General features: G+C 34.0%; 1 protein-coding gene across 3 annotated transcripts in view; it reads right to left on the bottom strand.

Annotated features, from left to right (window-relative positions):
• MCC (MCC regulator of WNT signaling pathway) overlaps positions 1-16,929 on the bottom strand; it is a 242,071-nt gene that overhangs the window by 64,590 nt on the left and 160,552 nt on the right. For all 3 annotated transcript variants that reach the window (XM_074280684.1, XM_074280683.1, XM_074280685.1), the window contains 3 exons: positions 3,335-3,481; positions 2,084-2,173; positions 902-1,050 (listed from right to left, as the gene is read on the bottom strand). In XM_074280684.1, coding sequence (XP_074136785.1) covers positions 902-1,050; positions 2,084-2,173; positions 3,335-3,481 — 386 coding nt within the window. The remainder of the gene's footprint in view (positions 1-901; positions 1,051-2,083; positions 2,174-3,334; positions 3,482-16,929) is intronic.

The raw sequence follows: 16,929 nt of genomic DNA, 5'->3' as shown, positions 1-16,929 counted from the left end.
TTTCATTTTGCCATATGAATAATTATGCCTAAGTCAAAGAATTATAAATGAGTTGGCTTCAGGTGTTCCATTTGCTTTTTGAAATTTCCTTGCCCCAAAGTGTTTCATTCATAACATGATGTCACCAATTTTGAAGTTAACAAGAATCAGAAAACTTTGAATATCTTTACATGCTGGATGCCTGCACCTCCTGTTTCACACAGATGACAACCATGTACTACACCAAGTTTTTGGAATTTTTTTTTTTTGATACAAAGCAACAATCTTAGATCACATTTATTCAAATAAGTACTAAACAGGCCTGACTGCCAAAAATTCTACCTTGTTAACAAAGCGAACTTTTCCACTTAATGCTATTGCTTCCTTCCTAATTGTCTAGGGAGCCAAAACAAATATAATGAAGATTTGTAGATTTCATTTTGTCACAGTTTTTCCTCTGACCTCAAAACAGTTCCAGAGCAATTTCTATACTGAAGACCAATATAAACAAAATTAGCTTGAGCATTTCTCTGACATTCAAGATAGCTAGAACCTCAGATTTTTCAGGCAATTACAAAAGAAGCATAGGAAAGATCCTTCAAACCAATTCAAAATTATGGCAGAGATGAAAAAATACCATTGAAATTTTGTACTGTTACAAACACACATACAAATCAGTATATCATATATTAGGAGGAAAATCAATCTGGACGTTATTTGACAACTAAAATGTCTCCTATGATGTTGGTCATATCAAGCAAGGCACTGTAATGACTGATAATATACAAGTCTATGTGATACAAACATAGTGAAAACAAGAGCTAGGAGAGGAATGTGAAAAGGAACAGAGTGGGGGAATTGGGGGTAGGGTAGGAAAGAAACTTTTGTATTTGTATCTTCAGGTGTCATTTTTCAAACTTACCTGTTCAATCTCTCTGTCTCTACTTCAAATTCTCGAATTTTACTTTCTGAGATGGCAGATCCATGTGAATAAAGGGTCTGGAAAATCTCCTGGATATTGGAACAGTCCTGCAGAGAGTGGGCCAGATGCTCTGCAACACTCCCAGATACCTGTAGTAAGTGTTAGAAAATCCTCTTTGATAAGGCTATAGGCTGGTATTGCAATGGATTCCAATCCATTCTACTTGTGGAAATGACAAATTATTGTAAGCAGATATTCTCAGAGAACTGGGTACTGAGCCAGTTTAAAAAATAGTTTTTAGAAATGACTTTAATAATAAGTACATCCAAATATTCCATGTTTGGGATCAATAGTGTCTGGCAGTAGGTACAAACTGATCCACACTTCTCCTTTCTAAGTCCTAGAATAGCACAGACCTATGGAACCTAGGCATTTTCTTTACTTTTTTATTCTTTACATTGAGAGCCCTGAGATTTCAGCATAGTTAAAGGAATTTCTAGAAAGTCAACATCTAATTGACTGAATTTTCACAATTCAGGGAAATTTCTACAAAAAGCAAAATTCTACATGAAAACTGCATCATGTGATGCAGCATCAAATAGTGTCTGAGTCCACTGTGAATTCTTCTCACTATGCAATCCATTAAAAGCACTAGATAAATTCCTTATCTATTTTCTATCACCTATCTACTCTGCTCCAAATTAGGAATTGATTGGTTTCACTGACAAAAACTCTACTACTAAAGTACAAGATCTCAACTTTTCATAATGCTGAGCTAATCCTTCAGAAGCAAAATTTATCCTTTCTAGAGAATTTATCCCCTTTTAAGAGTGAGGTGTACAAAATATGGTTCTTTGTGGGCTTGATAGCTACAATGTTTTCTGTCAGAGAAAAGATTTCATATCATAGAAGCCAGAAAAAAAAAAAACTCTACTTTTTCATCTGTATATAATGATCAGACCTAAATAATTTCTTTTTCAATAGTTTCATAAAGGAAAGCAAAAATAACACAAAAATCATCTACTATATTAAAATTAATGTTGGTAACAAAAAAAATTAGCATTTCACTCAATTGGTTTGTTGGATCAAAAACTTCAATGTCCATTTAAATAATCTCTAAACTTAAGAAAAAAAAGTAGTTTTTAAAAAGTATTTTCTGATGCATCTCTTAAGAACACTTACCCCTATACTGCTGATTTCTGATCCTAGGATGGGCCGATCAGATGAAGAAGACTCTGATCTTGTCTTTGACAGCTTCACTCTCTCAGCAACCTAAAGAAAATCACAAATCATTTGGATTGTGTGTATATATATCGATACTGTTCCATCTTGTATTTCAGTCAAACTTCTTCAAATTTCTTCCTCAGGCTTTACACAGAACTTTGTTTCAAAGCATATCGATGTACTTAAGTACATTGATATGTAGTACTACTACATATTACATAGTACTACCATGATGTATTACAGCTAAAGGCACTGGTATCTTGTTCCCTTACTAGATTATGAACTATATGAGGTTTTGATTATGTCTTAGCCAGATTTTTTTCTCCACAAGTGTTTAGCCATGATTTGCCCTAAATAGATACAAATTAATGCTATTATTCTTATGTCCTAAATTTTTTAAAATTTATTTTCTTAAAAGTCAGTTTAACTGAGCAGGCCTGAAGTCAGGATGACCTGTGTTCAAATCTGGCCTCAGACAATTAACACTTCCTAGCTGTGTGACCCTGGGCAAGCCCAAATGCCTCAGGGGAAAAAAAAAAAAAGTCAGCTTAACTAAACTTCATTTATTAACACAGCATTAGGATTAGAGATATCTGCTGGAAAAGCTGACACAGTACCCTGACAGACCTTCTTTGTGTAACAGACTTCCTAATAGATAGTAAATGGACCTGTCTGTGAGGTTATTATTTTCCTAGCTCTTTTGACCATCACACAAACTTCTCTCTCATTTTGATACAGATGGTCTTAAAAAACTTTTCATTCTGGTCATAATCTATCTGCCCCCATTTTTCTACTGCTAGCCTTTTTGTTCTTATTACCTGGGAAGAACTGTATACTAACCACATCCCTTTTCCATTGTCAGACTCAATCTATTTTGTAGACAGAAGGAAACTTTTATTCAATTTGAAGCATTGCAGGGCAATATAGAATGTCCCTGTGTTCACAATGAGTTATCATACTAGGAAGTTCTTGCCATGCTGGGTTGGTTATTGTGAACTGGTATTTGTGACCCAATTGAAAAAGAGTTAAAAATATGAGTGGGTTACCTCTCCCTTTAGCTCAAATGTAGAAATTCTAAGCATTGGGAAAACTGTCTTGGAATACAAGGAATTCTTTTTAACCAATCACATGCTTGCACAATAACTGTGTACAATGGAAACTGTGGCTCTGACATAAAAGATATATAATTGCCAACTCAAAATAGTTCACCTTGGCAATGGGGATATCATTGCTGCTACTGCTGGTGCTCAGCTCTCCAGTACTGGGATTAATTGGTCGGTTAGTAGAGGTAAGATGACCTGGACTAGAAGGTCCTGCTGCTTGGACACTCTGTAAGCGTGTTTGTAGTTCTCGAACCTGAAACAATAAAATCTTTTAGACACAAATGACATAGTCTTTAGCAAATTTAAATTAAAATTTGAGTTCATGATCTGGATGTCTTGATGGGATAGCTCTCATTCTTGAAAGACTGACTGCCAGAGACTGAGTCAGGAAAATTAAACTGGATAAGAACCACAAAATATTATATAGATCTAGAGTGGTATGCAAGTTATTTGGGTCAAATGATTTCTATTTATTCTTCTACCCTCTCTCCTTTCACTATATGGATAAGTTTATCACATCCATAGTCACAGTTTTGATAATTGAGTTTTGATCATTTATTCTGTATTTTACTCTATCCTATCATTATTATATTTCCTCCTTTTTGTCTCCTTGCCCTCTATTTATAAACAAAGTGGTGAGAGGATTGTTTTCAACATTAATTGTATAATTGATACAATGCTTTTTTCCCTTTGCTCAGTTCCCTTTTCCCTTTGTCTAGTTTGGGGAAACATAGGGAAAATTTTTCTTATCACTTCTTTCTTTCCTTTTATTCTTCCTTTCACAATCTACTCTGTAAATTGAAATCTATAACTAATCCTTTCACTAAATCTATTCTTTCTTAATCCCTATCTCCTTTCTCTCTGTTCCAACCTAATTTCCTACTGATTGAATTTAACATGTCTCTACATCAAACTTTTTGTGTATGTATATTCACATGTATGTGAAATACATATGAACAAGTATATACATTCAGTTCTTCTTTAACTACTTTAGGTAAAAGTGAAGTTCCTGGCAATCTATCCCCTCATTCTTTCTTCTATATTTGTATAGTCTTAAATATCTCAATTTTCTTTCTTCCCTAGTGTTTGTTTATGGTTCCCTTTTTTTTCTTCCAATACCTTAAAAACATGATAAAATATATTTATTTATTTGACAGTAGTCTTCTAAGAGAATATTGTTTTTCCTCTCCTTATGAGAAGTAAATACTTCATCATCCTATAAACTCTACCAATTGTTTAAGTGTATTTATTTTCCTAAGTTTAACTTGATATTTGGGTTTATACTTCAAAGTATCTACTTAGCTGATGTTTGTGTATTAGGTACATTCAGAAATCTTCTATTTCATTTAAATTCCATTTCTCTCCTATAGGATTATAATCATTTTTGCCAGGTAAGTAATTATTGGTTGTAAGTCTTTAATTTTTTTACCTTCTGGAATAGTATATTCCAAGTCCTCCTCTCTTGGTAAGGAAGTACTTATCAAGTCGTGCTTGATCTAGACTACAGTTTTCATTCATGATTTCTTAGAATATAAAATTTAGGCTTTCAATTTGTTTTGGTCATGATTTTCATAGAGCTTTGTTGATTACTAATTCATTTCTTCTTGAAATGTTTTCCAGGCCAGTTGATTTGATGAAAATATTTTACATTTTCTTGTATTTTTTTCATTTTGTTCTAGTAAATTTTTTGATGTCTTAAATGAAGTGATTTATTTCTATTTAGTTTAATCTAATTTTCAGAAATTCTGTCACATGGGTAAGATTTTGCATCTCATTTATAAAACTATTTATTTTTCTTTAAATTCTTTCCTCTAGAATTCTGATTCAATTTATTATTATTTCATTTCTTTTATTTCTAGAATCCCATCTATCTTTTATCCTGTTGATTTTGCTATCTTTTTTTTTTTTTTTTTCTTGAGGCTGGGGTTAAGTAAGTGGCTTGCCCAGGGTCACACAGCTAGGAAGTGTTAAGTGTCTGAGACCAGATTTGAACTCGGGTCCTCCTGAATTCAAGGCTGGTGCTCTATCCACTGCACCACCTAGCTGCCCTCTGTTGATTTTTTTTGGTGAGGCAGTCAGGATTAAGTGACTTGCCCAACATCACACAACTACAGTGTCAAGTTTCTGAGGTTGTATTTGAACTCTAGGATCAATGCTCTATGAAATGCACCATCTAGCTGCCCCTAAACTATTGATTTATAAACAAAATATTCTCTTGCACAGTACAAACTGAATTCTACTCTTTATATACTTTGCACCCTGAGAATATTAAAAAACAAACAAACCAAAATAACAAATATTTCTTTCTTTTGGTTTTTACTTTATTAGTGAACAGTGAATAAAAATCCCTAAATGGAATCCAGGAGAAATGAAATTAATAAAGACTTTAAGAAATATAATATATAATTAATATAGGTAAATTAAAAAATAGAATAGCATGAATATGGAAATAAATCATGAATAGTTTTAAACGAGTAAGACAGAAAAAGCTAAAATCTAGTTTACTTATTTCAACTAGATATATTGGTAGGGAAAGAATATGTCTAAAAAATCTGAAAATAAAAATTAATAATCCTCAGGTTTCAAATTAGAAGATTGTAAATATCAGCTTTTATAGAAGATTCTGTCAGATAGGGTAAATTCTGCACTAGGAAAAGTGAATCAAGAGTCTGGGAAACTTAGGTTGGATGTAGTGTCCAATAGTTGTTTCAATGATGATAGGATGCTAGTTTCCTGAATTTGTAAGAATATTTTAGGAGTCTAAAGAACAAGAAAAGTCAATATTTATTTGTTCTACTTAAAGGAGCAGATATTTATTTATCTGGCAAATATTGTGAAGTCACACTTGCTACATGCCTAAAGAAAGCCTAAAGAAATAAAGAAATAGTATTGCCTAAAGAAATAGTATTTTCCTTGGCTAAGGAATTAAAAATGACTAAATATACTCTTAAGAGATGAGGAAGAGACCACAATTCTCAAAACAATTACTGAATGAAATGACAATTGAGAAATACAAAAGAAAAGCATCTCTTTAAAGAAATGGGTCTATTCTTTATGGGATTTCCTCCCCCTTTCTTTGTATCATTACCACTTAGCACAATGTTTGGCACATAGCTGGTATTTAATAAATGCCAGCTCTCTTGACTGCTTCATTTTGCTCTATGGTCCAATGAGTATTGGACCTAGAAATAAAAACAGTATTCTGCTTCTCATCCATCTGTTGAGGTAATATGCCTTTTAGATAATGTTAAAATGAAGCTGATGCTTACAATATCTTTCCTAGGGACTCAGATATATCAAGAAAAACACTCTATAAAGAAGAGAAAAACGTATAGTTCAGAGGATTATCTAATCAGAAGTCATGTAACATTTTAAAACAAAACCCAATGGAGATAATAAGCTTAAGCCAATGATTTTCCAGCATAGTTAGAGAGGGATAATGCAGCAATTTCTTCCCTCAGTGAATGATAACATGAAAAGGAAACTAAAAGTAGAAAGGAGATCATACTGGAAGAAGAGGAAAAAGGAAGTAAAATAAGGGAAATTACATCTCACAAAGAGGCAAAGAAAACCTATTATAATTGAGGGAAAGAGGGGAGGGGGAAGAGCATTGTGTGAATCTTATTCTCATCAGATATGGCTCTAAGAGAATATCAGACATGTTTGGTATCATAAAGAAACTTGTCTCAGAGAAGTAGGAGGGAAAGGGGGAAAAGAAAGGGAAAGACTATTAGAAGGAGGAACAGAAGAATTAGGTAAAGGTGTAAAAAAGGGGAAGGAGCTCTAAAGGGGAAGGATTGTTCAAGGGTAGTGATCATCAAAAGCAAAATACTAGGGAGGAGGGAAGGGGGATAGGAAAGAGGAAAGCATAACCTAGGGTAAATAAGATGACAGGAAATACAGAATTAGTTATTTAAACTGTGAATGTGAATGAGATGAACGCCTCTAATAAAATGGAATCAGATAGCAGACTAGACTAAAAGCGAGAATTCTATAATATGTTACTTACAAGAAACACATTTAAAGCAAAGACAGATCTAATTAAAAGAGATAAGGAAAGAAACATAGCATTGGGCATTTAGGATAAAAACCACTCCATATTATAGCTGTTTTGTAGCTTCTATCTGTTACCCCAATAATTCATACATACCAGTCACACATATTCACTTTGTCAATAAGTGGACAGTCATAGAAGGGGGACCAATGCTGAAATAATTTGTCAAGCTCAACAACTCTTTGCTTTCTTTCCCAGACATTAGAAGTATATAAATATGGAAAGAGCACTGACAAACATAGACTTTACTCAAACATAGACTTTACTCACAGAAGGGTCTGTGTAACCTAAAAAATGGCTTACTTCTTGAAGGTAGCAATTCAGTGAGACAGAGGATCTTATGGATCAAATAATGTGAAGTTTGCTTCAAATTTGTTCAGAAGTATACCTAAAAAAAGTACATCAACTATGTATTTTATATGAAGGTCATAAAGATATAAAAGAAATTACAAAATCAGCTCTACTTTATAGAGTTCCTCACACAAAATGCTCATCATCTATCTACTTGGTTTTCCATTCCTGAAAAACTCTCCTTTTAGAATTCTTTCCTTCCTTGGCTCTTTTCAACAATGTGGTAGGCAGTTCCAATAGATTTGTTACAGAAAGTGTCATTAGCATCCAGAGAGAAAATTATGGAGAGTGAAAGTGTATCAAAGCATAGTATTTTAACCTTTTTGTTGTTGTTTGCTTAATTTTTTTCTCTCTCATGGTTTTTTCCCCTCTTGATCAGATTTTTCTTGCACAATATGATAAATATGGAAATATGTTTAGAAGAATTATTCATGTTTAAACCTATATCTGATTAATATATGTCTTGGGGGGGGTGGAAAGGAAGAGGGAAAAGGAGAAAAAAAATTAACACAACGCTTTGCAAAGGTGAATTTTAAAAACTATCTTTGCAGGTATTTTGAAAAATAAAATACCATTAGTTGTGTACCAGCCACAGTTTCCCCTTCAGAGCCATCTTGGTTCAGTGGCAAGATATAGATCAGGAAGACTGAGGATGACCCTCTGATTAAGCTAGGTAAGAAAGAAAAGAGGCAAAGAATGGCCTTGTGACCTAATCAAGAAAAAAGGAGGGGGGGGGGTCAATTTGGGAGGGAAAGACATTCAGGATTTCTGCCAAAACAGCAACAATTGTCATTTACAAAAAAGAACAAAGACCAAGTGGGCTTGGCTTGGTCAGAATGATTTGGGTGGGGAGAGGGAAGGGAGGGAAGAAAGGAAGAAAGAAAGAAAGGAAGAGGAGAAGAAAGGAAAGGGAAGGGATGGAAGAAGGAAAAAAAGGGGGAAAGGCAAAGAGGAGAAGGGTGGAGGAAGAGAGGAAGGAAAGGAGAGAAGGAAAGAGGGAGGAAGGGAGGGGAAGAGGAGAGAAAGGAAGGAAGGAAGAAGAGGGAAAAAGAGAAAGGCGGTAAGGGGAGAGGATTAGGAAGGGAAGAAGCAAACTCTGTTGCTTGAGTAAATTCCTACTCACAGAGATGAGTGCTTCATTCTGGAAGCAAACTAGTAAATTATTCTAATTAATACAGTATATAGAGCACAGACCTTAGACTCAGGAATTCTGAATTCAAAAGTCTGAATTCAACTCTCCCAGAATTGAGTTGAACTTATTCTGAGAATGGGAGAGAGGAGGGGGGAAGGAGGGCGACTTCTAGTATTAAAGACAGGAGAGCAATTGTAGCTGATGATCAGTCATTTTTCCTTGTGATATTTCTCACACCTGATAAAACTATTGAAATAGTTTGTTAATCTAACAATAAATCATACTGCCAGTAACAGTAATATGTTTTGTCTAAGCCTATGACACAGAGAATTGAGATATACCATATGTCCTAAAGACATTCTTTTGAAGATGTAAGAGTAATAGTAGGAAACTACTAAAGTAATTTTAAAAAATTATTGACCAGACAAGTTAACAGACAATTGGTTCCCTGAACCTCTTGGAGCTTTAGTTTTCTCAACAGTAAAATAGGAGAATAGGGATATATAGTTTTTGAAAAGTATCTTTTAGTTCTAAATCCAAAGAATATAATATTAGCTTAACAAATTTTATAAGGCATGAATGATTCACTCTTAGATCCCAACAGGAGTCATTGCAATGTATCTAGCAGCTTATTTCTGAAAATATTCATATACGAGTAATGTTCAGCCACGTACAAGTTGACATCTGACCCAGAATGAGATTGATATTGGGTGTGGGAGGATATTGGAGAAAGTTGTGGGCCTAGCTGAATTTTCTTCTTTGCCAGTCCTCTTCCAGAGCCTTGCTATCTTTGCTATCTCAGGTCAGGGAAGGGAATTGTAAATTTAAGATAGGTCTCTTCTATTTAGTGTTTCACAAAGATAAACACAGAGAAGGGCAAATGTAATCAAATAGGACAATAGTCTTGATGCTCTAGTAGTTAAACACCCAAAACACCTGTGTTGTATAACTTGTGTATATAACCTGTAAGCTGTAGTGGTAACCAAATCCATTAGTTTGCACAAATTAAAAATCTTTCTTGACTGATGTGATTTACCATGGCCTGGGGAAAATGATTTCTAATATAAAATCAAAGGTTTTAATGTGAAAATAGTCTTAGGGTGAAACCAATATGGCTGAATAAAGGAAGGGACTCTTCTAAGCTCTCTTCCAAACACCATTAACATAATGCCTCAAAACAAATTCTGGAGTAGCAAAGCCAACAAAAAGATGGGATAAAACAATATTCCAACAAAGAATAAAAAGGTCAACAAAAAAGGTCTGTCTCACTAAGAGTCCAGAGAAGAGTCCAACACAGATCTCACTCTGGAAAGGCAGTAGTAGGACATGTGCCAGGCCAGCTGCCGCAGACTGTGCCCCTCAAGCCAATGGCATCATGACAAGTCAGCAATGGCCAGGATCTGATCTTGTGCGGCACTGTATATGCAGTAACAACTTCTGCAGCTCTCAGACATAGACAGTAAGTAGCCAAACAACTTGTCAGAAGGATATTACAGAGGACCCTTTGTTAGCACTGGGTGTAGGACTCTGTTGCATTTCCCATACATGGATCTGGGACACAGGACCAGGCTGCAGAACTAAGATGAGGAAAAACATTAATACATTAAAGCTCAAAGACACAGAGGAGTGGAAGCCTTGGTTACAGTTCCAAAGTAGAAGAGTTCTTGATTTAGCCTCCAGAGAGTAGTGACTGCATCTCTTCTTAGATCATAACATTTTGGAAGAACTTAAACTTTACAGGCTTCAACAACTAGCTTCGAAAATAGCAGAGCAAAAACCCTTAAGCTTGAGATAGTGCTCACTCCATCTGGGAGTAGAACCAACTTTAACATAAAGGTGGAGATCAAGAAATAGGCTGGAAAAATGAACAAGAAATAGCAGCAATAACAAAAAAATTGACCATAGAAAGTTACTTGATGAAAAACTCAGATCAAACTCAGAAGATGACAACAGTGTCAAAAGAGTTACATACAAAGCCTCAAAGCAAAAAAGTGAATTGGTCTCAGAATATTTACTGAAAGAATTCAAGAAATTTAAAAAATTAGATAAGTAATGTAGGGGAAAAATTGAGCAAAGAAATGAGAGTGATACAAAAGAATTGTGAAAAAATTATCAACAGCTTGATAAAGGAAGCAAAAAAAAAAAAAAAAAAAGGAAAAATGCACAAAAATTCATTTAAAAAAAACTTTTAAAAGTAAATTTGGCTAAGTGGAAAAGATGATACAAAAAGTTATTGAAGAAAATAATTCCTTACAAATTAGAATTGAGGAAGCAGCACCAATTAAAAAAAAATTTAAAAAAAAATAGAAAAAAAAAATGAAATGTCTCATTGGAAAAAGAACTGACCCTGGCACAAGATTATTCACCTATATCTGAGGAATTGAAGTAGTTCAAAAGAAACATGAGCTGCTCCGATTTAGAAACATCACTTCAAATGTTCATATGGATTATTTGTGTCTCAACTCTGGTAGAGCTTTCGGAGGTTATACTAGTTTGATCAGCCATAGTCAGACATACTAAACTTTGACCCTGATATAATGATGTCATTTTGGTCATCTTTCAAGAACAAAAGAGGGCCAAGATGGTGGAGAGGGCACACACATCTACTTAAGAACCAAAAATTTATTTCGTGACAAGGCCTCGGAATTAGTGCTTGACTGAAAAAAAAAAAAAAAACTACAAATAATTACCAACAGAAGATATCCTTGAAATTTGCCAGAAAAGGTCTGGTTTTGCTTGGGGGCAGGGACAGTCAGATCAGGCACAGGCTGAGGGCAGGCAGCCAGAGCACAACAGGCAGCTCACATTGGGCAACCCAGAAGGGGGTGGGGTATGATCTCTGACGTTTCTGTGGAAGAACTTTAACACAGCATTGGCTACTTTACCCTGACAGAAAGCTAGTAAACAAGCAGAGAAGCTAAAAACACAGGGGGTGAAGACTATAACCCCAAAAAGCTAGTGTCTCACAGGACCTGGCCACACCCATAGAGCAACTCAGCACACTCTCAGAGTCTTAGAGCACAGACACATTGCAGCCATTGCTATCTGGCTAGTACATCACTGCTGCCCCCTATAGTATGTAGAGGAAGCCCAGTAACATCATCCACCACCCCCCCCCCCAAAAAAAAAGACTGCAGTTGCTTTTTTTGTTTTTTGTTAGTTTGTTTTCTTTGATTATTCTTTGACAAAATGAACAAAAAATTAAAAGACTCTAACTATTGATAGCTTTTACACTGACAGAGAGCAGACTTTAAACCCTGAAACTAAAAACAGACTGTCTCCAGAGGAATCCCCAAAAGGGGATATGATCTGGTCCTCAGCACACAAGATTCTCATAGAAGAAATTAAAAAGGCTCTCACAAGAGAGCTAGAAGAAAAATGGGAAAAGGAAAGGGAAGCTTGGCAAGAGAGTCTGGATAAGTCATCTCACTCATTTAAAGATAAAATAGAGGGGCAGCTAGGTGGTGCAGTGGATAGAGCACCAGCCCTGAATTCAGGAGGACCCGAGTTCAAATCTGGTCTCAGATACTTAACACTTCCTAGCTGTGTGAGTCTGGGCAAGTCACTTAACCCCAGCCTCAGGGAAAATAAAAAATAAAAAAAATAAAAAAAATAAAGATAGAATAGATAAAGAAATTAAATCCTTGAAAAACAGATTTAGTGAATTAAAAAAAGAAAATAGCTCTCTAAAAAATAAAATTGGTGAAATGGAAAAAAATTCCATAGAACAAAAAAACTCACTTAAAAACTCAATTGAACAACTAGAAAAAAGATATTAAAAAAGTGAGTGAAGAAAAGATTTCATTGAAAATCAGAATTGAACAAATGGAATTGAATGACTCAAGGGACACCAAGAATCAATCAAGCAAAACCAAAAAAATGAAACAATAGAAAAAATGTCAAATACCTTCTTGGGAAAAACAGACCTGGAAAATAGATCCAGGAAAGACAATCTGAGTATTATTGGATTCCCTGAAAAATATGATGAAAAAAAGAGCCTGAAGACTACTTTCCAGGAAATTATCAAAGAGAACTGCCCAGACGCTTTAGAAACAGAGGGTAAAATAGACCTTGAAAGAATTCATCAATCACCTACTGAAAGGGACCCTAAAATCAAAACTCCAAGAAATATAGTGGCTAAATTCCAAAACTATCAAACCAAAGAAAAAGTATTAAAAGCTGCTAGAAAAAATCAATTCAAATATAGAGGGGCCACAATAAGGATTAGCCAGAATCTAGCAGTGTTTACATTAAAGGATCAAAGGGCCTGGAATCTGATATTCCGAAATGGTAAAGAACTTGGTATGCAGCCAAAAATAACTTACACAGAAAAAATGAGCATGAAGATGGAAATTCAATGAAATAAGGGAAGTTCATCTATTTTTGATGAAAAACCTGTAACTAAACAATAATATAGAACTCAAGAGATACCTAAAAAGGTAAAAAGAAATCTTGGAAACTATATTTCTGCTATAAAGATATATAAAGGACACATGAATAATTTGTTCTAGGAACTAGAGGTGGAAAGGAAATTGTATCAAAAAAAGGGTAAAGTGGAGGTACTACATCTCACAAAGAGGCAAAGGAAACCTATTATATCTGAGAGAAAGAATGGAGGGGGATGAACATAGTGTTTATCATATTCTCATCAGAATTGGCTTAAAGAGAAAAATATTAGACATATTCCATTTATGGTAAGACGTCTTCCACCTCATTGAAAAGTAGGAGAGAAAAAGTGAAAAGGGAAGGAGTAAGCTAAGTAGAAGGGAATACAGAAATTGTGAGGAAAAGGGGTAAGATAGGGTGAGGAACTCTAAGGTGGGGAAAGAAATACTATAAAGGGAGGGCTGTGAGAAGCAAGTGGTGCTCACAAGTTTAATGCTGCAGAGGGGGGTAAGGGAGAATGAAAGGAGAAAAGCATAAGCAGGGGTTAACAAGATGGCAAGTTATATAGAATTGGTCATTTTAACCATATATGTGAATGGGGTAAACTCCCCCATAAAGAAGAAGCGGTTAGCAGACTGGATTAAAAGCCAGAATCCTATATTATGTTGTTTACAGGAAACATACCAGAAGCAGGGAAATACATACAGAATAAAGGTAAAAGGTTGGAGCAGAATCTACTATACTTCAGGTGTAGTCAAAAATGCAGGGGTAGACATCATCATCTCAGATCAAGAAAAGCAAAAATTTATCTAATTAAAAGAGATAAGGATGGCCACTATATCTTGCTAAAGGGTAGCATAGATAATGAAGCAATATGAATATTAAACATATATGCACCAAGTGGTGTAGCATCTAAATTCTTAAAAGAGAAATTAAGAGAGCTGCAAGAAGAAATAGACAGCAAAACTCTAATAGCGGGAGATCTCAACCTTGCACTCTCAGAATTAGATAAATCAAACCACAAAATAAATAAGAAAAAAGTCAAAGAGGTAAATAGAATACTAGAAAAGTTAGATATGATAGATCTTTGGAGAAAACTAAATGGAGACAGAAATGAGTACACTTTCTTCTCAGCAGTTCATGGAACCTATACAAAAATTGACCATATATTAGGACAAACTCAAATGCAATAAGGCAGAAATAGTAAATGCATCCTTTTCAGAACACAATGCAATGAAAATTACATTCAAAAAAAAGCCAGGGGAAAATAGACCAAAAAATAATTGGAAACTAAATAATCTTATACTAAAGAATGATTGGGTGATCATAGGCATAATTAATAACTTCACCCAAGAAAATGACAATTATAAGACGTCATATCAAAATGTGCGGGATACAGCCAAAGCAGTAATAAGGGGAAATTTTATATCTTTGGAGGCCTACTTGCATAAAATAGAGAAAGAGAAGCCCAATGAATTGGGCTTCCAACTAAAAAAGCTAGAAAAGAAACAAATTAAAAACCCCCAAACTTGAAATTCTAAAAACAAAAGGAGAGATTTAAAAAATTGAAAGTAAAAAAATTATTGAATTATTTTAAAAATTATGAAAAAATTAACAAAATAGATAAACCCTTAGTAAATCTGATAAAAAAATGAAAAAGGAAAATCAAATTGTTAGTCTTAAAAATGAAAAGGGAGAATTCTCCACTAATGAAGAGGAAATTAGAGCAATAATTAGGAATTACTTTGCCCAACTTTATGCCAATAAATTCGATAACTTAAATGAAATGGAAGAATACCTTCAAAAATATAGCTTGCCCAGATTAATAGAGGAAGAAGTAAATTAGTTAAACAGTCCCATCTTAGAAAAAGAAATAGAACAAGCTATTAATCAACTTCCTAAGAAAAAATCCCCAGGACTAGATGGATTTACATGTGAATTCTACCAAACATATAAAGAACAATTAACTCCAATGCTATATAAGCATTAGGGATTGAAAACAGAGATTGAAGGAATCTTACCAAATTCCTTTTATGACACAGACATGGTACTGATACTTAAACCAGGTACATTGAAAACAGAGAAAGAAAATTATAGACCAATCTCCTTAATGAAAATTGATGCCAAAATCTTAAATATTAGCAAAAAGATTACAGAAAATCACCCCCAGGATCATGATCATGATTATGTAGGATTTATACGAGGAATGCAGGGCTGGTTCAATATTAGGAAAACTATCAGTATAATTGGCCATATTAATAATCAAATTAATTGAAACCATATGATCATCTCAATAGATGCAGAAAAAGCATTTGATAAAATGCAACATCCATTCCTACTAAAAACACTTGAGAGTACAGGAAGGAATAAATGGACTTTTCCTTAAAATAGTCAGGAGCATATATTTAAAACCGTCAGTAAGCATCATATGTAATGGGGATAAACTGGAATCTTTCCCAGTAAGATCAGGACTGAAACAAAGTTGCCCACTATCACCATTATTATTCAATATTGTATTAGAAACACTAGCCTTGGCAATAAAAGTTGAGAAAGAGATTAAAGTAATTAGAGTAGGTAATGCGGAAACCAAATTATCCCTCTTTGCAGATGATATGATGGTATACTTAGAGAATCCCAGAGATTCTACTAAAAAGCTATTAGAAATAATTCACAACTTTAGCAGAGTTGCAAGATACAAAATAAATCCACATAAATCTTTAGCATTTTTATACATCATCAACAAAATGCAACAGCAAAAGATACAAAGAGAAATTCCATTCAAATTAACTGCCAATAGCATACAATATTTGGGAATCTATCTAACAAAGCAAAGTCAGGAATTATATGAGCAAAATTACAAAACACTTTCCACACAAATATAGTCAAATTTAAATAATTGGAAAAATATTAAGTGCTCTTGGATAGACTGAGCGAATATAATAAAGATGACAATACTCCCTAAACTAATCTATTTATTTAGTGCTATACTACACTCCCAAGAAACTATTTTAATGACATAGAAAAAATAACAACAAAATTCATATGGAAGAACAAAAGATCAAGAATTTCAAGGGAATTAATGAAAAAAAAAAATCAAATGAAGGTAGCATAGCTGTACCTGATCTAAAACTATATTATAAAGCAGCAGTCACCGAAACTATTTGGTATTGTTAAGAAATAGATTAGTTGATTAGTGGAATAGGTTAAATTCACAAGACAAAATAGTCAATAACTATAACAATCTAGTGTTCGACAAACCCAAAGATCCCAACTTTTCGGATAAGAATTCATTATATGACGAAAACTGCTGGGAAAACTGGAAATTAGTATGGCAGAAATTAGGCATGGACCCACAGTTAACACCATATACCCAGATAAGATTAAAAGGGGTCCATGATTTAGGCATAAAGAACAAGATCATAAATAAATTAGAGGAATATAGGATAATTACCTATGTGGAGGAGGAAGGAATTTGTGACTAAAGAGAACTAGAGATCATTACCTGATCACAAAATAGAAAATTTTGATTATATATTTTATATTATAATATATTATATATTATAAAAAGCCTTTGCACAAACAAAACTAATATTAGCAAACAAGATTAGAAGGGAAGCAATAAACTGGGAAAACATTTTTACAGTTAAAGGTTCTGATAAAGGCCTTATTTCCAAAATATATAGAGAACTGACTCTATAAGAAATTAAACCATTCTCCAATTGATAAATGGTCAAAGGATATGAACAGACAATTTTCAGAGGATGAAATTGAACCTATT

This window comes from Sminthopsis crassicaudata, chromosome 1 (assembly GCF_048593235.1).
Source record: "Sminthopsis crassicaudata isolate SCR6 chromosome 1, ASM4859323v1, whole genome shotgun sequence".
Classification (NCBI taxonomy): Eukaryota; Metazoa; Chordata; class Mammalia; order Dasyuromorphia; family Dasyuridae; genus Sminthopsis; species Sminthopsis crassicaudata.
This window is presented reverse-complemented; position numbering and strand designations above follow the sequence as displayed.